The sequence below is a fragment of the Sciurus vulgaris genome (assembly GCF_902686455.1).
Source record: "Sciurus vulgaris genome assembly, chromosome: 2".
NCBI classification, from domain to species: Eukaryota; Metazoa; Chordata; class Mammalia; order Rodentia; family Sciuridae; genus Sciurus; species Sciurus vulgaris.
In genome coordinates, this window is record NC_136462.1 from 124,571,044 (window position 1) to 124,588,987 (window position 17,944).

General features: G+C 45.1%; 1 protein-coding gene across 2 annotated transcripts in view; it reads right to left on the bottom strand.

Annotated features, from left to right (window-relative positions):
- Window positions 1-4,743, bottom strand: part of RASGRF1 (Ras protein specific guanine nucleotide releasing factor 1) — a 109,187-nt gene extending 104,444 nt beyond the window's left edge. Inside the window, exon 1 of one of the 2 annotated variants that reach the window (XM_079129371.1) lies at window positions 3,994-4,743. In XM_079129371.1, the coding sequence (XP_078985497.1) occupies window positions 3,994-4,269 (276 nt within the window). In that variant the 5' untranslated portion in view covers window positions 4,270-4,743. The remainder of the gene's footprint in view (window positions 1-3,993) is intronic. The other variant, XM_079129370.1, reaches the window with a different exon arrangement.
- Between the last annotated feature and the right edge of the window lie 13,201 nt (window positions 4,744-17,944).

Consider the following 17,944-nt stretch of genomic DNA (forward strand, 5'->3'; position numbering starts at 1 on the left):
AATGGTGGGTGCTCTTGCTGGCTTCCTATAGGTGCAAGCCCTCTAGACTGAGCTGTCGGCACCACCATTTGCCAGTGTCCCAGTCTTCCATGTCCTGAGGGGTGATGCTTTTAGAGCAACTTATTCTACATTTGGGTTTGCGTATTTCCTTTTGGCATAGGACTTGAGCGTGTTCCAGCTCTGGGAGGTATGCTCTGTGCTGAGGCCAGCACAACTGCAGAGTGAGAAAGCCAGAAAATGAATCTCAGGTCTGCCACTGCTGTCCCAGGTAGTCACCAAGGAGATGGTTTCCTCATCTGCAAAATGGGCATAGTCATACCCTCCAGGCTGCTGTGGGTCTGATTTGCCAGACCAAGTAGGACAGTGTCCTATAAGTGATGAGGACAGTAAGTGAGGCTTCATCTCTTCTCCAGGAGAGGGTGGGTGGATGAGAAGTACTAAGAGGACCCCAATTTCCAGAGCCTCTGTCCACATTGGGTTCTGAGACCCTGGCTGCTGAGGTTTGCCATGTCCCCTCTGTCCCAGGTGAATCTGCAAGAACCTGATGTCCACACTTTGATCTCCATCTGGGTGGGAGAAGTGAGGGGAGTGCTGGGGTTGGTTGGGTTGGGTTTTGCTACAAAGAAATTGGGGCTAGAACCATTATTTCAGGGAGCTTGGAAAAGACAGTGTGGCATGATTCCACTCTACAGCAGAGTATGGAACACCAAGAGCCAATTTCTAAGGAAGCTGAACACAAATGCTAAATCCATACGACCGGGCTTTTGGTGTGTATGGGTTATAAGGTTGCAAGGAAAGGAGGTCAGGACTGAGCAAGCTGGGCCCAGGCCAGGGAGCTGCCTTGTAGCTGTCATGGGAAATGGGGAGGGCATGGCTGTGCCAGTCTGACTTCATGAGACCCTGGGATCCCAGGCAGAAGCAGTCAGACCAATCTGGGTGCAGCCAGGTGGGATGACATTAGGTTAGGATGGAGCTGGTACTCAGTGCCTGTCTCAGAGCACCCTGCAAATCTCAGAAACAGAATACCTTCTTAGGCTGAGGTACTCATTCCTATCTGTATTTATCTTCCTCAGGTGCCCAGGACCTATGACAATCAACTTCTTAGGCCTCCCAGCACAGGACCCAGCACCCAATCAGTTCTCAGGATATAAAATATGGAATTAGCATAGAATACACCACAAGTCCAGTTTAATCAACATTTCCTGTGCATCTACTATGTGCTTCATCCCTGACTCTGCCACTGACATTTGTAGGTTCCCAGCTAAGACTTGGTCTCTCTGCCTCAGACCATTCTTGGTCCTTCAAGAAAGAAGCTGTCTGTTTGGACTTGGGTAAAAATGATGCCCTACTAAAAGCAAGTCTTCACCAGATATTAGCTAAGTCAGTCAAACTGATGGTTTCTTTGAGACCTATTAGCCTCAGGCACTCCACGGCAATCCCAGTGGGTTTTGACTCAAGGATTCTTGTGAGCTCAAAACTGTCACAGGGTGGCCTGGAGCCTCTCACATCAACTCTGTAGCTTGTGCCATGGGACACCCAAGTCACAGAGAAACATGGAGCTGATGCTGGAGCCATCAATTTTACTCAAAGATTTTGGGGGAAAAGTTGTGAATTTTTGTACAGGTATGGGCCAAAGGAGCAGGATCTACTTTCCCACGTGTCAAACTTTCTCTAGAGTCAAATGTCAAACAAAACACTGTTATAAGCATAGGAGATGAAGCATGAGTCTTTAACAAAACTCACTGGACTACCACCTGCTACTCCCAACCCTACTCTCTTCCCTGTTGCTGGGAGGACTCCTCTTGGGAACCCACCTGAGGATTTCTGTCTGGCAGCGCTCTGGGGAAAGGGCTCTGAACACGTGTGCATATCATCAATCTGTTTTGCACTCCAGTCCCTCCCATGATCCACTGCCTGAATGATTCAATACCCAAACCAAGAAAGAGTTGGGTGATCTGGAATCAATGTAGTGTCTAATTTTTAGGAATTCTTAGACATCGGGTGAATTCTAGGTCTGATCCTGCTAGATTTGATCTGTGATGTTGGGTAACTCCCTCCCCTTTTTTGTCCTCAGTTTCCTAGTCTGTAAAATGGGAAGGGTAGGCTATGCAATCTCTGAAATTCCTTTCAGATTTAACATCTAATGACTTAAATAACCCTGCCCAAATGGATATAATTCATTCAATTGAAATTTATTTAGATCCCACTAAAATGTATTGTGAGCATCCTTTCATATACATTATTTAATTTAGTATTCTCAAAACCTCAGAAAGGTCTGTACTATCTCCATTGTATAGATGACAGATTACAAAATAGTTTCAGACAATTTTAGTTTGTTAACTGAAATCACACAGTCAGGAGATTATAGAGCTGAGATTCAGTCTCAGGTCTGGCTCTCTTCATGTCCAGGAAGACAACAGATACTGTGAGCCCACATCAACTTAGCTACCCTGCCTCTCCCTCCCTGCCAGCCCAGGAGCTCAGCTCCAGGCTCTGGTCTAGGGGACTGAACCATGAAGGGAGGCCCTGGTTGGGGCTGGGGCTCTAAATCACTGGTAGATGCAGTTGTACTTTGGCCAGAGAGGGGCAAGTTAAGAATGGCTGAGAGCCAAGTCTTTGGCCCAGCCTGGGTTTCTTTCCTAGGTGAATCCTTTCCCAGGCTCTATTTGGGTTTAGCTTAAGAAACTGCCTGCTCTTTCCATGTTTTGCCATCTGGCTTGACATCCCCAGAGGCCCATCCTCAAAAATACCTGTCCACACTTCCCAGTCCCCAGAAACCATCTTCTAACACCCATGCCCTGAGGGTTAAGAAGGAAGATGTGCCAGAGAAATGGAGTTCAGAGATCTGTTCTGATAATTAGGTGGGAGACTTCAAACAATGTTTCTATTTCAGCCAGTTCAATTGCCACCAGTCTGCATGCAGCAATGGTTTTTGCGATCTGATCTGGATATCTTCTCAAAACCTTGCTGTGGTATCAACTCCTGCTATGCCACTGGATAAGTGAATCTCTCTTTTTGGGCCTCAGTGTCCCCCAATAACCTGCTGATTGGGCTCCATGGATGTCAATTCCCTCCCAGTGGTGACATTTTAGGACCCACTATCATTTACTTTATCTTCCCAGAGTCAGGGGGGACAAATGCATTTGGAGAGAACCTCTCTCGCGCTGAGTGCTCCCACTTGGCGGCTGCCAATGATGCACCCCTCTTGGCCCAGGCCCGGACAGATCCAGGCCTGGCCCTTAAGCCTTGCAGCTCAGGAAACGCGAGCGCAGCGCTATACCGGCGACTGCGGCGGCGGCGCAGGGGGCGGGGGAGGAGAGAAGCGCCCACTTTTCCAGCTGCCTCCGCAGCAGCCCTGGCCCTAGCCCCGGTGCATTAGCGCTGTCTTTGGAACCCCTAGGTTTGTTGCTCTGGCCAGGGGCAGCTGGGAGCCCACGATCGCTCGATCGTACCTAACCGACCACTGCAGCCTCGCAAACCCCCAACACCGCGGAGCTAGCGCAGGTTGCTCTTGGCCCTCAACTGCAGTGAGACAGGGGCCCTTGGCACTTGGATGCCTCTGTCTCGCCCTCCCCATGCCCAAGCATAGAGAATTACACCTCCCCGGGTCTAGGAAAGACGATCGGGTCTATCAGGGTTGGGGGATGGGGGCGGGGACACCATTTTTGGCAGAACCTGGGTCCAGATTTACTGTTTCGGTCTGGTCCTTCGGACCCCAATTCCCTCTGTATCTCCAGGTCTTGGCCCCTCTGACCGCGCCTCCCACAGCGCTCATCCGGCGAAGAGCAGCCGCAGCCCACATCTACTCCCTGCCCGCAGTCCCAGCCCCCTCTGCCCGCCGCAGGGGCACCCTTCCTCCCACTGAGGCACCCAGAGCGCCCAGGGCGCGGAAAGTAGAGGGGCCAAAGTTCAGCCACAATGGCTGGTAGAGGCCCTGAACCCAGGGGACCGCGGTCAGGGCGCTGGGAGGTCAGGACGCGGCGCTCATCTCACCTGTTTCTCCAGCGGCTCCTTGGCGGAGAGCGTCGGCTTGGGGGAGGGCGCGCGGTCGCAGACGCAGCCCTCCAGCAGGTACAGCCCAGAGGGCCGAGAGCTGGAGTCGCTCTCGAAGTAGAAGAGCAGGTTCTGCAGCAGTGCGAACCACTTGGTTTGCCATTTTGTGTTGTCCGAACTCCGCTTGCTCAGGTAGCCTTTGCGCGTGCCGTCCTTGCGCGCCAGCAGTCCCAGGGACGCGACGTGGCCATCGTTCAGCCGGATCCCTTTCTGCATGGTGCTCGGAGGCCAGCGATACCCCACGCGCTTACATCTTCTCCGCGAGGCACCCTGCAACCCCCAGTCCGTGCGCGCCGCGCTGCCTCTCTCAGGCTCTCGCTCGCTCTCTAGTTCCCTCTCGCTCTCCCCTCCCCCCAAATATCTACACTCTGGGACCTAGCGCCGAGCTGAGGCTTCTTCAATCTAGATGGATCATTCCCCGTGGAATCTCTTCGCTTCGCAGAGCCGAAGGTGCGGGAGATACTGCCGGACCCTCCCCCGGCTCCGGGCAAACTGAGCGACTGGCTATCTGCTCGCTGGTGAGGGGCAGGCGGAGTCATGTGACGCCGATCCCTCGAAGAGCCGGTTTCAGCAGCGCGGACAGGGACACACGCACACAGCCCCGCCGAGGCGCAGAGCGACGCGCAGGCTGCACCTTGGAGCCTCCTCCCCCTCCACGGACACACACGCGCACACGCACTCACACAAACACTGCCCTCCCTCTCCTGGTTTCCCCTTCTCCCCTTTGGGTGTTAAAAAGCAAATCAGATCAATTTTCGTTTAACCCAATGGAACCCCGGAGGCTCGCCATCCCGGGAGTTTGCGTCTTTGCGCCTCGCCGCGGCGCACTGTAGACCTAGGGTTAAGTCCCAGTTGTCATTTTCTCCTTCATAGGCTCTCCCCGGTACTTATTTTTCTAATCCAAGGTGCATGGAGGAAGGTGGATGGCGAAACAGATATGATAGAGCCTTCTGTCCTGGTTTTTGCATAATCAGCCGGGTCAGATAAATTTCAGCATCCAGCCTCATTCCAGGAGGCTTCTCCAGAGACCTGAGGACAACACAGGGGGTGAGATGCGGAGGGGGAAGGTGAGCGTATGTTTTATTTGAGCGTTACTATAATTACCGGCGCCACCTCCTAAGCCCTGAGGTCTGGCTGGCAAGTAGCTGCTGGGAGTTTTCTGCAAATACCCCCCAAAGCCTGAAGGCGGGCTTCAAACGCAGGCGCCGGGGACCATGGGAGCCTTCAAATAGCTGCGCTGGCGCAATGATACCTTAATGATAGATTTTCCGTTCTTATTTTTAGCTCCCATTCGCCTACACAGTTACACGGCATTTATCCGAGAACGTCACAGCGCCCGCATGCTGCACCGGGAGAGCGCGCAGGCTGCCGGGCAAGCGGGGTGCTAGATAGGGAGCGCGCACCACGGTCTGCCGCAGAGGGCAACCGCCTCGCTTGGACTCGCAGCGGCGCCAGGCCCGGCCAGTTTGCAACTGGGATGGGCCCCCGCGCAACTCTTTGGAGGAAGAAAGGAAGGACACCATTTTCCGTACGGAACCAGCGGGCGCTCTTCCCTTGAGACACACACACACACACACACACACACACACACACACACACACACACACACACACACACACACACACTTCCTGGTGTGGAGCGCTAGAGAAGGGTTTGGCAATCAGGTAGCCCTGGGTAGTTCAAAGAGAATCCATAGGCTTCGCTGTGAAGGAATGGAGCTGTCCCTGTCTTGGGCACAATGGCTCAGGCCTGTGTTCCTGGGTGATGCTGATTTTTCTAAACAAGTAATGAAAGAGGGCAGATGATTAAACCTCTTCAAGCAGTTTTAATTTTCCCAAAAGGACCCTACCCTGTGATCTCCCTTCCTTCTTGTTTGCACTCGGCGGAAGCGGAATTTCCAGTATTGAGGGTCTTAATCTAGGCCCCTTTCATCTAAACTGTTATTAAAAAGCCTGTTAGAAGCCAAGAAAAATTAAGGGAAGAGACAAGGATCTAAGCGCTTTAGATGATCTTTCCCTAATCAGCCCATTTATTAAGACGGGAAACAACAGTATGGAGGGGTCCAGTGACCTGTTCAGGGTCACTCAGTTAAGAAGCGGCAGAGGTGTGAATTGAACCAGGCTGAGGCTAATGTAGGACTGAGCAAGTGATCCATAGGTTGCAGGTTGTTAAGTTTTTATCTTAAGAAGGGACAGGGTGGTCAGGGAAAAGGTCTCCCAGGGGAAGCAGAGCCAAGGTTGGGACTGAACAGGGGCAGGTGTAATACACAGACCTACAGTACATGGGTCTGAACCTGGGTTGCCGGTTCATGCATGGGTAATACACTTCCAGGAGCAATTTGAATGTGCAGTTAAGTTGGAGAAGCACAGGTATATGGCAGAACCAATGTTGGGCACATGAGTCACCTGGGAATATAAAAATGCAGATTCTCATTCAGTGGATTACAGACAGAATCTGAAAATCTGCATTTCTAACAAGCCCACTGGGTGATGCAAACCTACAGGTCTGCAGATCACACTTGGGAAGATCTCAGGTACTCAGGAGATGGGAGAGGATGGGATTCACTCACTTACTCACTCATTCATTCATTCACTCTTTCATTTATCCACACACATCTTGTTCTACTGGCTGGGCCACTGGGTTCACAATGATAAACAAAGTAAAGGAGTTTCTTCTCCATCTAGCCTTTAGTGTAGCTGAAGGAAAACCACTGTATCTGGGGAAGAGATTCTGATGAGAGGTGTAAATCAGGAGAAGAACTGAGCCCACTCCAGAGGTCTCAACCCTTGTGCACTTTAGAATTCCTGGAGAGATTTAACAAGTATTTGTATTCAGGCTATACCCAGGTCAGTGAAGCCAGAACTGGGACCTGGCATCATATTTTCAAAAGCTGCCTAGGATATTGCAGCATGCAACTGGTGTTGAGAACGATTAAAGCTTGAGGCAAGAAAATCTCCTTATAACCTCCTCCCTCCGCTCCCAGCATTGAGGAGGCTGAGGGACCCACTTTTGCTAGTCTTGGAGTTACGGGAATTCCTGATTGGCCAGGCCACGTTGAAAGGCTGAGCTTGGCTCAAAGTCTCTGTGTTAGAGAGAGAAGGGTGCCAGTGGCCTGGCACTTCAATTACTTCAGTCTGGGCTGAGTGCATATTGACTTCTCTCTAGTGTCCAAAGGCAGAAACCTGGGGGGAGCCTCTCTGCAGTCATTTGCCTCAATTCCACCCAAAGTTCAGGGCCCTTGGAAGGCCCTTACGGGAGTTGGCCAAGAAGATAATGGTTGGCGCACTCCTTTAATCCCAGTCGCTCAGGAGACTAAGGCAGGAGGATTGTGAGTTCAAAGTCAGCCTCAACCACTTAGGGAGGCCCTAAGTAACTTGATGAAATCCTGTCTCTAAATGAAAATATAAAAAGAGCTGGGAATGTGGCTAGTGGTTAAGCGCCCTGGGTTCAATCCTTGGTATTAAAAGAAGAGGAGGAGGAGGAAGAAAAGGAGGAGGAGGGGGAGAACAAGAATAATGGTTTCCAGACTGGCTGTGCTTGGACTGGGTGGGGTGCAATGGAGCTGGTAGGCAGGCATTCCTTGCCATAGCTGGCAGACGTGGGCAGGGTATCTAGCCAAGGCATGCACTGTCCAGCAGATCTGAGGTCCACTCTCCCCTTTGGGGAAGGGTGGAGAGGATGTTCACAGGAGAAACAAAAGTGAATATGGGTTTTGCCTTGTTTTGTTTCATCCTTCCAATCAGGGATTTGAACAAGGGTTAATAATCCATTTCACAGATGGAAAAGGTGAGGCCCACATAGTGTCCAGAGTCTTAGGGGAAGGTTCTGATTACTCATCTTGAGCTCATTCCAGAGGAACTGCTTTTCCACCTTCTGGGCTGAAGTCTCTGCAGATTGAAAAAAAAAAAAAAAAAAAAAAAAAAGAAGAAAGAGAATTAGGGAATATTTTGGTGGGTTTGAAATCTGCATTTAGAAATGGCCAGTTAATGACAGGGATGCTGCCTATTCAGAATCTTATGGGGGATTTCTATTAGGCTTTGAATTGGAGAATTTAGGCATTTATTAACATGGGCAATCTGTGGATCTGTCTGCCCTTCAGGCTCCAGCTAATGAGGAATTTGGTGTGTGTGTGTGTATAAGTTTGTGAGTAGCATAGTGAGTATGTGGGGTGTGTATATGTGTGCCTGTAACACTTAGAGAAACTTTGCTTTTACGGCTGCAAATTTCAAAAGAGAAATGTAGCTTCCGTGTAGCTTTAAAAATGAGGTCTTAAGTATATGCAGACAGGAGCATTTGTGGAAATGGAAACTTTGCCCTTGGGGGTTTCCTACTCTAACTTTGGGCTCAACTGGTCCACTTTGCCTGGCATCCAAATGTGGACACCAGGGGTTTACACCTTTTCTTTCCAGCCAACAAGAAGAGCAATATTATTCCAATTGATTATAAATGTAGATGCAGGTTCTTTGTAAAAAAATTAAGAGAATGTAGAAAATCTAGAGATAAAGCCTCCATTTTTTTTTTTTTTTGTTTAGGCTATGTGATCTATTTTAGTTTTTTTCTATGTAAACATATTTACCAAAATGGGTTTCTCAATCTTTTTATTTAATAATATGTGGGGATGTTTTTTCATATCACTATAAATTTAACTAGTTAGGTAACTGATGTTGGGCACTTAAATTGCTTTCTATTCCTTTTTTTTTGAAATAAGGTTATAGTTAATATCTTTTATATACATTTCCCCTCAGGCTGAATTCCTTCAAGGGGGCATTTTTGGGTCAAAGAGATGTACTTTTTAAACTCTGACATATATTACTCGTATTCTTCACGAAGCAGCCAACATTGGGTGAGAAGCCCAATTTCTTTATTTACCTGTTAATCTTGGTTCTCCCTATTGTCAATCACTCAAATATTTGTCCATTTTGAAGGGTAAAAGTAATATCCCTTGTATTAATTTTCATTCATTTTATTCATTCATCATATTAGTTTCTGAATGTTCACAGTTATTCTCTTCTGAAGTTTTCATTTATATTAAAATATTTTAAATTTTGCAGATGTGTTTCTTTTTCTTGTAGAGTTACCAGTTTTAAATATGTTAGAGCTTGCCTTTTGTTGTTATTAAATGGCATAACATACCATTTATATCTTAATTTTTAAGTGTACAGTTCATGATGTTGTGTAACCATCCCATGATCTATCTCCAGAATTCTGTGTATCCTGCAAAATTTAAACTTGTACCCATTAAACAATAACTCCCGACTCCCTCTTTCCTGGTCCCAGGGAGTCACCCTTCTGTCTGTGGATCACACAGTATTTGTCTTTTCGTGACTGACTTGTTTGTTTTTTAATCCTGTATTGCTATGTCTCCATACTGTGTATGTTTTTATATGGATTGTTACAAATTTGAAATTTGGGTGCAGACAGATCTTTTTTTAATGGTTTCTGATTTAGTCACCCTCCCCGTGCCAGTTCCTTCAAGACTGAAACCTGCTTTTCCTTGCTTGCTTTTATGTTTTTATAGTTTCATTTTTCCACTTTCAATCTTAATTTGTTTAGAATTTACTTCTGAGAATAGAGTGAGATTAGAGTCTGGTTTTATTATTAATCGTTCTGAAATGGTGAGCAAGTTGTCCTGAAACCACTTATGTCTGAATAATTCAAACTCTACCACTGATATGGAGTAGCATCTTTATCAGATTCAAACTTTGTCTATGCTTGGGACTACCCCTAGATTCTACTTTTTGTTCCATGGTCCTGTCCATCTGTTTTTATACCAGTGAAATGTGATTTTGTTTCTATGACTTTATCACGCATTTGAAATCTGCAGATTCAATGGATTGCAGAAACGCCTCCATTACTTTTATTTTTTTACAGTGTTCCTAAATATACTCATTTCATCAAGTTCCAAAAAAGGCTCATTGAGATTTTGGCTGGAATTGCTTGGACATATTTACTGGAAGAGTTAATACTATTTTGGAAGAGTTAATAATGTTTTGTCATCTTATTCAAGATAAAAGTTTTTCCCTCCTTCTTTATCCTTAATCTCTTGGTTGTAATTTCCTTTATACATATCTTGCACATTTCTTATCTAATTTTTTTCTGAATATTTCACATTTAATGGTTACTATTGGAACTATGATCCCTTTTCCTGTATTTAAAAATCCGGACATTGTTGGCTTAAAAGAAAGCTATTGCTATTTATATATTTTTAAAGCTACTACTGCCTTGAATTATTCTCATTCCTAAAGTTTTAATTCATCTGCTTGGATTTGCCAGTTAGACAAAAGGAATACATTAATATGTTTCCCAACATTGAGGCATGCTTGTGTTTCTTAGACAAACTCCTATTAGCCAGGGAGGACTTTTACATTATTATTGATTTATTTAGTCTGTGTCTTTTCTAAAATCAATTTAAAGTTTCCAAGATCATTTATTCATGTTCTCCAGTTTATTACATAGACTACCAAAAATTCTTTCTTCCCATCTGTGTTATTTTCCCTTTTTATTTGTTTTTTACTTTTCCTTCTTAAAAGGTGCTGATTTTGTGTTATCTGTCTTACGAGTATTTTAATTATATTATTATTGTTATTAAGACTTTCATTTTATTAATTTCATCCTTTCTTTAGAGCATATTGTATACCTGTATCTTTATTAAATTCTCTCTCTTGCTTTCTTTAGTTTTATTGTGTTGTTTCCCCCAAACTTCTTGAATGTATAATTAATTTATTTTCATTATTTCTTATATAAATAATGAGAGTATTTAAGACTATGACTTTTCTTTTAAGTACAGATTTTTTTCTAGCACCAATAGAAATACTGCTTTAGAATTTAGAAATAGAAATATTGCTTTATAAATTTCTGATGATCACTATGGTAAAATGTCTGAAATCATTTTATTTTTAGGTGGGTAGTTATCAAAGCTTAACTGAATGTTTCCTGGATTTCTAAGTAGACCTTTTGTTTGCTTTTTCTCATTTCTAGTTACATCTCCTTGTGCTCAGAGAATGTAGTCTGTTTTTTTTTTTTTTTTTTTTTTTTCTATATTTTGAAACGTATTGCTGTTTTTGTTGTATTCTATAGCTGGTTGATTTTGTGAGTAATCCAAGCACATCAGGGAAGAAGACATGTGCTCTGTTCACAGGGTGTAGAGTTTGACACATATCAAGTAGCGCAGTTTAATGAAGTTTGGAATTCAGGAGCAAATCTCTGATAGTGACCCCTGCTCAGGATAACTGGCAGCTGTGTGTAGAAGCTGCAGATTTTTGAATGGTGTGGACACCAGGGCTGGGAGACGCTGATGTTCTCTCCTCATACAGTCCAGTGTCCCTGTGGCTCAGGGACTTGCTAGAATTTGAAGCTCAGCAGTAGACCAGGAAGCCAATATAAAAGGTCTCCCAGTAGCCAAAAGGGCACCAGAATGCCCACGGGCTCCCAGGCTCCCAGGTCACTGAGTCATGACCCCTGGGCCCTAATTCATTACCTGCCATGGTCTGAATGTATGTTCACTGCAAAACTCAGGTTGAAATTTAATTGCCTTCATTACACTATTAGGAGGTGACAGGTTGTGAGGGCTCTGTCCTCATGAATGGATTAATGTAGTTATCATGGATTAGTGGGTTAGTCATCAGAGCTGTGAGCTCCTGGTAAAAGGATGAATTGGACACATTTTTCTGTCTCTGTCTCGTGCATGCTTACTTGTCCTTCTGCCATGTTATGACCAGCATGAAAGCCTTCTCCAGACACTGGTCCCATGATGCTGGACTTCCTTCCAGTCTCTAGAACCACGAGTCAAACAAATTTCTGTTGTTTCTAAATTACCCAGTGTGTGGTATTGTGTCATAGCAGCAGAAAGTGGATTAAGACATTGCCTCCTCATTTCAGTCTACAGTGCCTTCAGTGAACTTGGTGATTGGGTTTCCTAGCCCATCAAGTGTTGGGAACAAAAAATTCACAGGTAAGTGAGCCAAGCATATGATTGACGACAAGTGAAGAAAAACAAATGTGCATCCTCCACAGGCATGGCCGAGAGAGTGCAGTGCAGCAGTGCATGGCCAATGGCTGCCCCGGGCGGAGGCTGTGCACTCTGTCCAGCCTGCACTGGGCCTGGGAAGATGGTAGCAGGCCCTCGTCTTAAAAGGATTAAGGTTTCTGGTTGGGTTTGGCCTAAGATCTGTGTTTTCCTGGAGGGAGAGAGGAGAGTGAGGTTGGTGTCACATCTCTCCTGCCAGGGCCCCTTTTCCCCTCAGCCCTGTTCCTAGGTGCCAGTATCTAGTAGGGGTGGTACATACTCCATGGAAGTGGCTCCTCTCCCAGTCCAAACCTCTGTAAAGAGTCCCTTTATTATATTCTCCTCCCAACTTGAGCTTCCCATCTGTTTCCTGTTGAACCCTAACTGATACAGAGCTGGTAGAAAATTCAGGAATCATTCAGTCCAACTTTATCATCTTTTGATTTAGAAAATGATACTCAAGGTCATAGGGAGTTCATGGCTGGCTGGGACTAGAATCCAGGATCTTGGGATCTTAGTCTGCCATTCTTTCCTCTCCAGTATTCTCTCTTTGGATCACATTTTGTCATATATAGAGGATTAGGGTTGACTTATAGGATGATATGAGAAAGAAGTCAAAGAGTTACCACCCTATTCATTGGGATCAGGCCCAGCTAATCTGATCTTATGAATCATTTTAGGGGAGTGGAAGGAGGGTAGACATAACATGTGCGCTGCTTCTCATTTAGATTCAATGTTTTTTCACTTTGTTTCTTATCTGTATTTGCCACTCTTTGTAATAAAAAGTTTCTATAGTAAGAAAATAAGACAAGAACATGCAAAGATATTTTAGAAATGCTTTCTGTGAAAAACTTCTGGTGCTTAAAAGAGGGAACAGATCTTTTTTTGAATGTTCATTTATCTATAATGGTCTAGTTCTGGAGAGTTCTAGAGTGTCCTAGAGAAGAGATTTTTTTCTGTGTTACTAGATGGGGGAAAAACTGGTCCCAGGTCCTCTATGGATTCTTTGGGGTAGGTTTGTTGCATAATTCAAAATAAGAGAGACTTTTAAGAAACGGAATTCAGGAAGTTTTTAAAACCCATCTATTATTGTTAGGTCAATTTCAGTATTTTGAGTAAAAAAGGGAAAATCAGTGAGAGTTTCTTACTGAAATTGAGCTGCCCAAAGTGGAGAGTAGCTAATAAATAACTTTTGAGGTTGTCCCACCCTTTGACCTTTATACTTGCCAATTCCCTGAACACAGGGGAAGGAAGATGGCCCTTTCCCAAAGCCAAAATGCACAAGAAGCAAAGCCCCTCCAGCATCTCAGCTGGCACAAGCGAATGCAAAATTTTATGTCTTACATTTGATGGAAGTTTATTTCTCTTAAGCCCAGCAGAATTTTGTTTATTAACAGTCAGGATAATTGAGTGGTATCTCTCCACACAGTGACTCAGGGATCCAGGATTCCTTCATCCTGTGGTTCTGCTATTCTCTAAGCTTGTACATTATGCAGGTAGATGCTAATTTTGGCAGAGGAAGAGTGTGGAGAAGGCATCCCTTTTTCTTAAAGCTTCCATCTGAGAAGTGGCACAGTCCTTCCTGCTCATATTCCATTGGTGAGAATTGGGAAGCTTGGAAATGGAGATTAGTCAAGTTCCTGGGAAGAAGGAGATAACAGGTTTGAATGGAAACTGATTTTCAAAGAAATTAAAGAAACTGCCAGGCGCAGACCACTTATGCATGGTAGGGTCAAATTGATGTGATTCTATATTCCACGTGTTTTTCACTACATCACACTGCTTCTTGAACACTCGGATAACTGAGAGTTACTCTTAGAATAAATTTTAACTCACCAGCACGGTACTGAAGGCTCATCCCTTTCCTGCTCTGCACCCTCTGCTGTGTTCTTGCTGAGCCCCATGAGGTTCCCTGTCTCTCCTGGGCTGTCCATGCCTCTCGTGTTTGCACATGCTGCTCCCTCTGCCTGGAACACCCTTCCCTCTGAGCATAAATGTAGTCTTTTACAGCAATTTACTTTATTTCTCTTTGACTCAATTTCCTCATCTGTTTAATTACTACCTTTGCATTCTCATAACGAAGTCTCATTTTAAGGGCTGACATCTAAGCTGGATGCTCTTCTGCTGTGTCAAGCTTTAAAGACACAAGAGTGGGTTCCTTTCAATTGTGAAGTTCAGAAACAGCACTAGGTTTTGCCTTGAGTAGCCCAAAGGGTCACATGAATGGGCTGTGTGTTAGGTAGGATATGGTAGGAATCAGCATGCTCTGAGTAATAGGAGAAATTTTAATAAAAGAACTATTTAAAAAGGCATGTCAGGATCAGGGAAACCATGAGGGATGGTGTAGCACCCTAGGGCCAACAACGCTGGGAACTGTTACCACACAGGCTTGAAGACAGTGTGTGGAGAGGTTTCATCTGACAGGAGCTATGACTGTCACCTCAGAGACACAAAAATTCCATGGTGACCTGGCAGGTGAGAATAGGAGGATTCAATCCCAAATTCTTCTCTCTGAATCTCCCTTAGGACAAGCCTAATCAAAAGGCAGAGGGCCATAAAGAGCCACCTCTTGGTACATGGATCAGGATGGGGAGTGGATCTGGTGGAGATCTAGTGTCATTCATAAACCAGATCCATAGGATGCAGGTCCTGCCGGGGAGAACCCTATTGCACAGGGAGCTCGGGTTGTGAGTGGTCTTGGCTTGGGGGTTTGGGGAAGGGCAAATGCCTAGTGGAAGCCATTTGGCGGTGCCCGGGCTGGAGGCTCCAGGCCTCAGGGGTAAATTTGCCAGGTATAGACATTTGATTTGCAGAGGGGATCACAATGATGTGGAGAATTCTGTTCTCTCTGAGGTGGCTTTGTGTCTGCTATCATCGCCTTTTTTTGACCTTGCTCTTAGGCTGATGTGATGGGTAGGGAGACTGCTGGGAGGCTGCTCCCAATTCTGAACACAGGCGCTTTTGCCCTCTTTGTAGGTAGGGACAGCAGGGCTCACCTCTCCGCTCTTCTGACTTGAACCTCACACCAGGGTAGGCTGAGTGGCCCATAGGACTTCAGAAGTCTAAGATGCCAGAATTCTAGGTCTAGTGGCAACATCATACAGAAAAGTAAGGGCCACCCAGAGTTCATTCCCTGTTCTGGTAAGAATACCTCTGCTTTCTCTGGGGCTCTTCTTTTCTATGTGCCCACAGGGCTCAGATGAAAAGTGACTCTGCCCCAGCTCCAGCCCTGACCAATCAAAGCATTACATCCCCACTCACTTTAGTGAATGGATTAGAGATGGTCATGTGACCTAAGTGAGGCCAATCAGAGTCAAGAAACTCAATTCTGAAGCCCCCAGGGAATTTGTATTCTTTTCTCTTGGGGATGCAAAACTGCCTGATATAAGCCTAGAGATGCTAATAGCCAACCAAGTTGACAAGACTGAAACCATCAGGAGAAAAGCAGAGATAGTGAATGAAAGGAGAGAGGCTAGGTTTTGATAGTGTTGTTCAACTACCTGGATCCAACTGAGCCTAAATCCACTTTGTAGTTAACCAATGAATTCCCCTTTCTGCCCACGTCACTTGGAAGTTTCTAGCACCTGAAAGAACCCTGGTTAGTACAGCTGTAAGGGAAGTGAACTGAGTGACTTTGCCTTATGGATTTGCTGTGTTTTCATCAAGCATCAGAGTTACAGGCTCCTTTGGAGGTTTCTCTCTCTGCCAACCCCACTTGACAAATAAAGAAAACAATGCTCAGGAAGAGGAAGTGACTCATGGGTGCAGCCACATGTCACTCTGCAGCAGGTCTGGTACAGACATGGCAACTTGAGAGTGTCCACAAAGCGTCTGTGCCAGGTGCTCATGGCCACCCAGCTAATTCCTTTCTCCACATCTGTTGGGTGTGACATCTTTGAGGATGGTCCCTGGGGAGGAACTTTAGGGTCTTACAGTGGGGTGATTTGTCCTACTCTCTGAGGATAGATATGAAAGATGCATGTGAGGGGCTACAGTGTGAGTACAGAACTCGGAGTTGGGTCAAAGTCTGAGCTCTGGGTACATCTGTATTTTGTTCTGGGCCACTGGTTGCCATCTGCTGTCAGCCAGTGAAGGGTGAATGTACCAGGGAATTTTTTATAAGCTGGGAGAGCTGATATTTGCCTGGGCTTCAGGAATTCCTGATCTGTAATCAGTTTCTTCATCAGTCACAGGTCTATGTGGCAGATGAGAGGCTTCTTTTAAATTCTTTTGAGTTTTCCTAGAAAGAATTCTGGCACACGCCCTCTTAAGAAAATCTCAGTCTTTCTCTTTTAGGGTCCTGAATCTTAGGGTTTCTGGATGTAGGTGATGGAAAAGAGGGCAGATGGGAGCCTTGTGTTCCCTCCAGGGATCAACACTTTCCCCCAAGGTTTATCAACTTCTGGAACTCAATTCCTAAATGGCTTGATATGTTGGGAATGTCAGGGTCTTCCCACTGTTGTGATCTTTCTTTCAACCAGGGTCTTCTCTTCCCTCCTCCTTTCACTCACCTCAGGGTCACCTAAGTGGGTGAGAACTCTGATGTTTCACAACTGAGCTCTCTAGATTTCTTTATTGGTCATTCTGTCTCAGGTTGCCAAGTGACAATGGCAAATTTACATTCAAATGAGCACAGCAGTCCAACACTCAGGCCATAAGCTTATATATGAAAGCAATGTATTTTCCTATAATTGAGCTTCATTTCTATTTTGAGCCCAATTCTGACAGGAGGCAGACAGTAAATCCAATTGGTTCAGGTTTTCAATTTATTCAAGGTGTCACTTCTCTTTTCTTTCATGTTGTGTTGGTAAACTGTAGAACACCAAGTACCCAAGAGTGGGTGCTTTATTGTGTGGTGGTTGACATTGGCCACTTGAGTGTCTACTGAGAGGCTCTTGTCCTGTTTGGACCTTGATCACCCATACACGAGGTCATCGCTCTGCTTGTCTCATCCCTGACTTGTGCTCTTCAGGTCCTTCTTTCTCTCAGTGGCTTCAGTGCCAAATGGGGATAAGGAACTTTCAGCTCCTTTGTCTGCCGTTCCATCCCACTTACTGGGGAAAGGAAAATTCTGAAGCTTCCTTAGACCATTGTCTAGACACCCTAAGAAGTCAGCCCTACCCTACTGCCCTAGTGCCGGACTGCGTGGGGGAGAAACTGGGAGATGTCCATCTTCCTGAGCTCCCCATGTGAGATGAGACCTTGGCTCTTTTTGCTATAGGCCCCCTAATAGCTGAGGAGTTTCTGCCATATCCCTTTCCATAGGGCTCAGCTTCTTAGGGACCTGCTGTACCTTCTAACTCTCTTGATTGACATCTGACTCTTCCCCATCTTCCAGTGGGGATTGTAAAATAGGAATTGTAAAATAGGAAAAGAGATGGAAAAAATAAAATAAAATATCTTGGATGATAGTGATGATAGCTCTTGCTAGGTTTTTAGTCCTTGGGGGAAAATATCTAGGCTTCACCTTAAAGGATGAAGTTAACTATAGGATTTAAAAATAGATATTCTTTATCAATTCAGAGAAGTTCCTCTAAATTCTTAGTTTTCTGAGAGATTTGGTAATGAAATAATAAAGTGTTGAATTTTGTCAAATGCTTTTTCTGTATCAGTTTATATGAAAAAGTTATTCTTTTTAGCTTGTTAACATGGTGGATTATGAATTCATTGCATTGTTAGTGTGGCTGATTAACATATGAATATTAAATGAACCTTGCAATATTGGAAGAAACCCATTTAGTCCTGGTATACAAAAAAGTTCTAGTCTTTTTTACTTATTGTTGAATTCTATTTTTTAATATTTGATAAAGATTTTTTTGGTCTATATTCATGAACAAAATGGTTGTAGGGTTTATTTTTTGAACTGTTTGTCTGATTTGGCTATCA